General features: G+C 42.4%; 1 protein-coding gene across 1 annotated transcript in view; it reads right to left on the reverse strand.

Moving 5' to 3' along the window:
- Positions 1–6858: 6858 nt before the first annotated feature.
- The window catches only part of OTULIN (OTU deubiquitinase with linear linkage specificity), a gene marked incomplete at its 5' end in the record, with an annotated part of 34725 nt that continues 31833 nt past the window's right edge, over positions 6859–9750 (reverse strand). Inside the window, 1 exon segment of the mRNA XM_014582840.2 lies at positions 6859–7237. Coding sequence (XP_014438326.1) covers positions 7043–7237 — 195 coding nt within the window.

Consider the following 9750-nt stretch of genomic DNA (forward strand, 5'->3'; position numbering starts at 1 on the left):
TGAGAAGCACGGCTCAGCTGCAGTCTGAGGCATATCTTTCAGTGCAGACAAAATTTCTGACAACCTAACAGTGTAAACAGGAGACACTGCTAACCAAGCCAAGATGAGCTCAGCCAGCTTCATGCGGGTGTTACCTGCTGGTCTCCTTTCACATCGGCTTCCCCCAGGGAGAAGAACACTCACCACTGGCAGAAGTTCTTCAGTTGTTGTTCTCTCTAAATTTGTAATAAAGGCAGGAGCTGCTAAAAATGCAGGAAACAATACCAAGACATTTTTACAAAAACACTTTGAGAAGAGTGTTCATTAAAGCACATCCGTCTTGCTTTGTTCCCACATCAAAATGCTCAGAAGTAACTATCACTGTGGACAGATGCAGTTCCTTAAGGGGTACCACATTTTTAGCACCGTTTGTATGAGGACGGCGGCAAGGCAACTGTTTGCAATATGTACATGAGACTCCTAAAATCAAGCAAGAAAAAATCATTTTGAAGTTCAGAATTAAACTCAACCAACCCCTGGTTACTAGGAAAACAAATGCCAAGACTAAATATTTCAAGCTCCATGTCCCTTCCTTGTATTGACTCTAGTTTTGGCAATTTCATGCCTAACCCAAATTAATGGCCCCAAAATCAATGAGGTTAACTGAGATAAAACTCTAATAAGTGTTCTCCTCCATTAATACTAATGAATGCTATTAATGAGCATTCAGAATGCTTAAATATATAGGTGGTCATAAGCCTTAGGAAAAGACATACATAATAAATGATTTATTGCTATAACATTTCAATACAATTAATATATCTATTCTTTCAGACTTAATGGCCAATCTATATATTTTAATTTTATATAATAACCCATTCCATCATTACCAATAATAAATTTTTGATTTACCAAAATAAAAAAAAAAAGCCAATCACATGGACAGCTTACTTCCACCTTCACAGAATACTGCTGGGTCCCAAGCTGTACGCTGTGACTACAGACCTTCCGTACATACATGTACGTGCATGTGCACATGCATACACACACACACACACACACACACACACACACACACACACCCCTCCTGACCAGGCAGAGCCCACCTTGCCCCTACCACTACTGACTTCCAGGAAAAGAGCAGCTGAACAGCTGAGTTTTGCCCTTTTCATGGCTCCCAGTGATAAACTGAATTACAAGAACAGTGTAATTACAAGAACAGTACGCAGCTTGGCACTGGCTCCCTTGGTCTCTCCACCACACTACATCACAAACAAGGTTTCCCAAAATGATATCATACTTCTGTAAAATACAGGACTTAGATTTTAGAAATACGAATTTGTAGATATCATGCATTAAGTCCTTCCATCACTCCAGTTGCTATTCTTTTATAACTTCAGCACAGGAGGTCTTTCAGGCATCTGTTAATTTGTTTTTAAAGGGCATTTTAAAATTTATTCTGTAATCAGTTCCTTCTTTAATGTACTTTTTATAGTTCCTCAGGCCATTTTTAAATTACTCAATCTTGTACCCTGCCTTTGCCAAACTCTTCGGAGACTGTTTTACACACATTCCAGAGTCACTTCACACACATTGAGGACTTTCTTTTTACTCTTTTTAAAGTAGTCATAGATCTTAAATAAAGGCACAGATTTTTAGGTATACCTACTAGTAAGTTTCCCTGATGGTTTCTCAAAGTACTTTCTGGTTTTCAAAAAGATGTACTAGCAAAGTATTGCCAAAGAAAGAGAGATAGAAAAATGATCAAATCATGTTCAAGCATCAGAAGAGGATGCGGACAGGAAGTCCAAGTAAGTGCTACGTACACAGAGGGCAGGACTGCTGTATCACTAAGGCATTACAGCACTTCATTATTACCTGGAAGACCATCAGATAGCAGATTACTAACTCTTAGGTAAAGTAGCACCTTGAGGCGAGGGGTACAGGAAGAAAAACTGCAGGCTTTACAAGAGAAACAAAAGACTACCACCAAGCACACAAAAACCCACCAAAGTTTCTTCCAACAGAAGTGTTAACAATTTACATGGCCTGAGATCTTACATGATGGATTTTACCTAAAACTGAAGTGGGGGAAATAACAAAAGAATACAAAGGCAGCATCTGTTTTCCCAAGCAAAGAAAATCATGGGCAACCTCTTGGCCTACTGGTTAAGCAAGCTAGATCCCACACAGTCAACTGAACAGTTTGAATCCCAGCCTTGGCAGCTTGAAAAAACACAGCATGTGTGCATGCACACCCCAAATTCTGACAGGAGGGAGAAATGAAGGAGAAGGGACTGCAGTGTGACCAGGCCACACTGGGGGTGCTCCCTCCCGCTCTGTCTCTCTTGGCAAGTGCACATGCCCTCTGGCTAATTTTTTTTTAAAAAGAAAAATCTTATCTGTCATTAACTGAATATATAATAGTGCAATAAAGGTGTAAATGCCTATAGAAAAAAAAAAACAGAATTAGTCCTACTTCATGCATTTAAAACATTTTCACATATGTCATATTCTGAGGAAGAGGAATGACAAACATTTCAGACCAAATCCCACAGATGCCCAAATCCTAAGTTTGAGGCCATGTACTGGCTTCTGGTTCTCTAAGACTGTATGGCCGTTCCATGTGTATGAGTGAAATCGACAGATGTTTCTAGGTAGAAGCAGCTCAGGAGGTGAGAAGGGTAGTCTGAAAAAGCCATTTTATGAAAAAGGCAATTCCATGGAACATGACACAGGGACATTCTACTAGGTTGAACTGTTCCTTAAATGAGCTCAAAGAATAAGTCATATCTCCATAAAGGGGAGAGGGAGATAATTTTCTGCCAATACCATAAGGTCCAAAAACCTCTAAAATCATACAAAAACCTCTGGGATAAAAAGCATAGAATAGCTCTGGGGCCAGCAGGTGACATGGAGGTTAAGGCACTGGAACCCACATGGCTGACTGCACAGTTTGAGTCCAGGACCTAGCAGCTTAAAAACACATCGGGTGCGTGTACACGCATGCCCAAAATACCAAGAGGAGAATGGAAGAGAAGGGACTGCAGCATGGCCAACACCACTGTAGGGTGATTTCTCACTTTCTCTGTCTTTACCAAGGACACAGCCCCAGGAACCAGCAGTTAGTGTAATGGCTATGTTGCTGGACTCCCATGTAGTATACTGCAGTTCACATCCCGGACCCGGTGGCTTAAAACTCACGCCAGGCGCATGTGTGTGCGTGCCCAAGATCCCGAGAGGAGAATGGAGGAGAAGGGATTGCGGCGTGGGCATCCCCCCTTGGGGGGGGGGGGGTTCCTGCCTTCTGTTCCTCCGGCTCTCTGGCGAGCGCACGGGCCCTATAGCAAAAACCTCTCCAAAAAAAAAAACAAAAACAAAAACCAAGGACACAGCCCCTATAGCAAAACTAAAAAACAATAAAATAAAGTTCCTGCTGCCATCTCTCGTGCTGGAACACTTTATCACTGTAAAGATCCTTTAAGTGGACTATCCTCCTAAATCCCTTTTTAAGACAGGGTCTCATTATGTCACTACCCTCCTCCCTGAGCTTCCAGAGGAGCTGGGACTACACGCATGCACTACAGCACCAGGCTTTCGGAGTGGGCCAGGAATTCAACCAAACCTCCCACGTGGCCTCGGTACACCACCATAGCGGGGTCCTGAGTCCACTTTGATACCAATTGGGTACTTTTTTTTATCTCAGTTCAGTTTCCATCCTGTTGATGTTGCTAACCAGTCCAAGACCAAGAATGAGAAATGGATTTAAGACTCTTGGTAACTAAAGTTGCATATCACAAAGGTGTGTTGATTTTTCCCTTTATGAGAGACAGAGAGAGAGTGTAAGAGAGAAATGGAGGGAGAGATTTTTTTTTTCCCCACAAGGTCTCACCATGTTATAATGCTCTTGCCTAGGAATTGAACCTGGACTTCATATGTGGCTTCCAGCCTCCCAAGCAGCGTGCTACCTGTACACCACCACGGCTGGGCCACAAGTGGTATTTTTAAAATTGGCCTATCATTTCTGTTTCCTGAGGTACTATTTCCCTAAATGTTTGCTTCTCTGATGATATGAGTTCACGAAGGCTGGATGACTGATAGTAGAGTCTAACAAGGCCTTAGGTCAGAAAGCAACATAAAATAAACATGCCCTTTAGAATTTTTATCAATGTGATGCTGAAGATTAGAACTTCCGCACATAAACAATATCGTATAAAGAAAAAGAAAAAAATTATGAATTATATGTGATTAGATGTCAACAACTTCTCAGAGGACCAGTTCAACTTCACTAAGATTAGAATATTTTCAGGGCCAGCAGGTAGCATAGTGGTTTAAAGTGCTGGACTCCCAAATGGCTTACTGCGGTTCAAGTCTCAGATCTGGTGGTTGGAAACATGTGAGTATGTGTGAATTCAGGCCCAAAACCTCGAGAGGAGAATGGAGAAGGACGATTGTGGCATGGCCATCCACCTGGGGGTGATTTCTCACTTTCCCTCTCTCTCTAGGTGAGCACATGTGCCCTATGGTAAAAAAAAAAAAAAAAAAAAAACTTAAAAAAAAATGAAGAAAGAGATTAGAGTATTTCCAAATGCAAAGATGGAGCCAGTGGTAGCACAGTGGAGCACAACTGGATCCATGGGAGAAGAGACCTAGGGTTCGTACCCAGGACCTCCTAGAGCATGTCAGGTATATGCCTATGGTCCAGGCCAAATCACACTGCGGGGAGATCGCAGCAGGCAGACTGTGTTGGGGATACGTATCTCTCAATCCCTCTCACTTATAGAAAAAATAAATTTAAAAACGTGAAACAGATGATCACAAGTATTATTAAAATTCAAAAGTGTACATGAATCAGCGGTCAATTCAATGTACCCGAAGGCACAGATCCCTACTGCGATATACGGTCTAACTACTTCAAGTTGGGCTCTAAAACTGTTCAAAGATAAACGGCTACGGATGGCTCGGAAATAAGCTGGCGTACAGTTACAGAGACCGACGTGAAGCAGCGAGGACAAGTCGCGAACACTAACCCAGCTTCTAGTTACCTCCTTATTCCAAGGAATACAAACTCTCTTCAACACACTTACCCACATTCAGAACAGAATCTGATTCCAGCACTCTAATCAACAAACATCTAGCAAAATAGGGTAAATACTACGAGGTAATGGGAAAAGTACTAAAGTAACAGTCTGAATGGTTTTGTTCATCCTGAGTTTTCTTAACTAAGAGTTCATTTTTAATGAAAAGTAAAACACATTTTCAAAGGAGGTTTTTTCTTTCCCCAAAAACCAATTTGACAGCTTATGAACTATATTAAACTAGACCAAAGATGTTAATTGTTATAAAATGAACCTCATTACTTCTGAGAAACACCACCTTCACAAATGTTGGGCCAGTTCAGGTGCTGCCAACAGATATGATAGAGTGATGTGTCCGGATCCTGGGAACACTCCACTGTCCCAAGATGATTCAGCCCTAAGGCAGACAGGCCACAGTCTGCAGGGCTGCCCCTCGCCAACCACTGGCCACCATCCCAGTCCATGCTGAGCAAGAAACTGCTCAAGGCCATGTGTGCTGCCTTCCTCAGGCTTCCCAAGCCGGATGAAGGGCATGTGCGTATCAGCCAGACTTACACTCGCACGTACTACACACTCAGCTTAGATGGAGTACTGTTACTCGTCCTCTGCTACCAGATGAGTTTCATTTGGTAATAGACGTACCCTTAGGTACAGCATGGACATGGCACAGGAGGACTGGGGTCCAGCTTGGCCCCAACTCTGAACTTAGATCAGTGACCAAATCACTTGGCCTTAGTTTTCTCCTGTAAAAACACAGATGGACATAAACTCTGCTCTCACTATCCACTCTTGAACCTATGGAACTTCAGACTACAAGCATGAGCAGTGTTCATCCATACTGACAGGGCAGCACCAACACCACGCCCCAGACTGCAACTTCTTGGGGATGTCAGACCCCGTCATAGTCACACACAGCAAGTAGTTCTGGGTTCTCTCACCACGGCTTTCTACGGTTCCTCCAGTCTTCAAAAGAGCCTTGAAATAATCCACCTTTGGACCCAGCTCTTAATCTTCTATGAGAGTGCATGCTTAAAATAGCTTTAAATAGTATGTAAATCTAAACCATTGTTCTTTCTTCCATAAGAAGTTGGAGATGAGACTACCAGAGGCTGTTCTACTGCACCACTGGTAGACCCACCCCAGAATTACACCACTTGGAAGCAGCTTGCACAGCAAGAGCTCTACAGAGATCCATATTCCCCACCACACACATACAAATTACCATCTTTAAAAAAAAAAAAAAAAAAAAAAAGCCAGTTTCCCCATTAAAGGGTTTTTTTTTGCGCAACAAAGAAAAAATTCTTCTCCAAAATGAGTCTCCTGATACAAAAGGGTTTGCTTTATGGAGAGGATGTAGTTTGCACCTTCCACAGGTGTGCTCTGAAGGCCCCCACTGAAACATATTGCATCACAGATGAGGGAAAAGACTTGGTTAATTCTTATTATCAAAAGCTAGTCTTCAGAACATCCCAGGCCAACCTGGCTTCCAAAGCCCCAAGAGTTCTCTTAGATTGTCCTTAGGAATCCCCAGGCCTGAGGCCCCAGCCGAAGAGCTGCCAGTGCACCTGAGCCATGTCCTAGGCCATTTGGGCACGTGTGTCACAGACTCGTCTCTTCACATACTCTGACAGGGAAAAAGCCAGTTTCCCCATTAGAGAGTTTTGCTTTGAGACACAAAGAACAAATTCTTCTCCAAAATGAGTCTCCTGATACAAAAGGGTTTGCTTTATGGAGAGGATGTAGTTTGCACCTTCCACAGGTGTGCTCTGAAGGCCCCCACTGAAACATATTGCATCACAGATGAGGGAAAAGACTTGGTTAATTCTTATTATCAAAAGCTAGTCTTCAGAACATCCCAGGCCAACCTGGCTTCCAAAGACCCAAGAGTTCTCTTAGATTGTCCTTAGGAATCCCCAGGCCTGAGGCCCCAGCCGAAGAGCTGCCAGTGCACCTGAGCCATGTCCTAGGCCATTTGGGCACGTGTGTCACAGACTCGTCTCTTCACATACTCTGACAGGGATGTTGTAGTGCCGATCGTCCTCGGCGATGAGCGTCACCACTGGCCAGTCCTTGGGTGGGTCAGTAGGGTAGACTGTGACGAACTCTTCAGTGTTGTACTTGGAGAGCCGGTATACCTGGATTGTATGGCGCACAGCGTAGGCAAGAAGGAACATCTCAACCTGGAAGGAAAAGGGCAAATGTGTGTTCTGAGGGAAACCACAATGAAAGATGTGGCTTAACGCCTTGCCCCATCCATAATCCCAGACAGTGCAAATGCTAAGCAAGCCTTTTCTCCTCCCCTGTGGGCCTAGCCCCAGTCCTCACCTACATGAGAAAAGCAGATCATCAAGAATGGATCATATGTCTGATAAGGAAACGATATCCAGAAAACCCAAAGATCTCTTACAACACAACACTTTACAAGTAAAACAAATAGCCAGTTTAAAAACTGGGCAAAGGTAGGTCAGCAGGTAGGTCAGCAGGTAGCGTGGAGGTCAGGTGGCTAGATCACACATAGGTACTCTATGGTTTGAGTCCCGGACCTGGAGGTTTGAAAATCATGCAACGCAGGGCCAGCAGGTGTCATGGTGGTTAAGGGCACTAGACTCCACATAGCTGACCACGGTTCAAGTCTTGGACCTGAAAGGCTTGCTTTCTCTCTCTGTTCCTCTCTGGTCAAATTAAAAATAAATAAAGTTAAATTAAATAATTCTTAAAAAAAAAAAAAAAAGAAAATATCAAAGAAAATTATACTGTGCACATGTATGTGCATGCCCAAAATCCAGAGAGGAGAATGGAAAAGAAGGGATTGTGGCATGGCCATTCCCCCAGGGGGGTGATTTCTCACCTTCCCCCTCTCTGTCTCTTCAGTGAGCACATGCATCCTACAGCAAAAATCTAAAACAAAACAAAAATATTAAACAAAGGATTTAAATACATATATTTTCCAAAGAAAATATATGGCTAACAAGTATAGGAAAAGATGTTAAAAATTGTAAGTCATATAAGAAATGCAAATCGAAACCATGATGAACTACTACTTCACACTCATTAGAATGGCTATAATCAATAAGATAATGAAGAGTAACTGCTTAATAAGGATGGGTTTCCTTTGGGGTAATGAAACATTTTGAGACTATCCATTTGGAAGTCATGCAACACTGTAAATGTATTATCAGTGAGTTGAACACTTTAAAACGGTTAATTTTATGTTATATGAACTTCACCTTAATTTTTATTTTTTTGTCTCAATTTTTCAAAAAAAGACCATAATCAGTGTTACTGAAGATGTGGAAAAGTGGAGAGACTCTGATACCTCGCTGGTAAAAAAGTACTGGTGCTGGGGTCGACAGGTGGCGTGGTGGTTAAGGGCACTGGACTCCCACATGGCCGACTGCAGTTTGAGTCCTGGACCTGGTGCCTTCTTTTCTCACTTTCTCTCTCTCTCTCTCTCTCTCACTCTGTCCCTCTCTGGTCAAAATTAAAAATAAATGAAGTTAAATAAAATAATTCTTTAAAAAAAAATGTACTGGTGCAACTGCTTTAAAAAACAGTTTGGCAGCTCTTCAAAATGTTAAATTACCACATGATCCAGCAGTTCCACTGCTAGGTATATATAAACCCAAGAAAACAAAAAATATATATCCACACACACACACACACACACACACACACTGCACACAAATGTTCATAGCAGAATTTACTCATAGTAACTAAAAGGTAGAACAAGCCAAATATTCATCGAATGGATAATGGATGAATAAAATATGATATATCTATGGTGGGATACAGTCACTAAAAGGGAAGGAAGCACTGATACATGCTGCAAAATGGATGAACCTTAAAAACATGCTAAACAAAAGAAGCCAGCCACAGAAGACCACATATTACATGACTCCATTTATACGCAGCTGGCGTAATGGCTATGTTGCTGGACTCCCAGGTAGTTGACTACGGTTCAAATGCCAGACCCAGTGGCTTAAACTCATGCCGGGCGCGTGTGCGTGTGTGCCCAAAATCCCGAGAGGAGAATGGAGGAGAAGGGATTGCGGTGTGGCCATCCCCCCTGGGGGGGTGATTTCTCGCTTTCTGTCTCTCTGTCTCTGTCTGTCTTTCTGGTGAGTGCACATGCCCTATAGCAAAAATCTCTCCAAAAAAAAGAACCTTGTGGGATGATAAAATGGCCTAAAATTAAACTGTAATGATGGTTGCAAAACTTTAAAAAGATGTGTTTTATGGTATGTAAATTACAATTCAAAAAAGCAGCTATTAAAAAAAAGAATGGACACATTACAGAAGACCCTGATAAGAAGATCTCAGAACTAACTTCAGTCTACTAAGCAATCCATGTTCTACTAGGCTTTTCACTATTATAGTTCAGAAATATAATTAACCCACTTTATGTGGACAGATTAAATTTTTTATTCATTTATTTTTGTCCATGAGAGTTAAGAGAAAAGAGAAAGACCAAGAAACAGGGCACCCCCATGCCATAATCCACCTCCAGCCTGAGGCAGTCCAGATCACAGACAGGCTCAGTATGCTCAGGGATCCCAGAACATGAAACCGGGACCTTTTCCATATGAGTTCAGTTCTCATACGACTGCACCACTGCCTGGCTCCAACAGGCGATTTCTGAAAAGAATTTATCATCCATCCTGCCTGACTCTGCAGTAACCAACAGCCTTCACTC

Source organism: Tupaia chinensis, unplaced genomic scaffold, assembly GCF_000334495.1.
Source record: "Tupaia chinensis unplaced genomic scaffold, TupChi_1.0 Scaffold143836_2, whole genome shotgun sequence".
Taxonomy (NCBI): domain Eukaryota; kingdom Metazoa; phylum Chordata; class Mammalia; order Scandentia; family Tupaiidae; genus Tupaia; species Tupaia belangeri.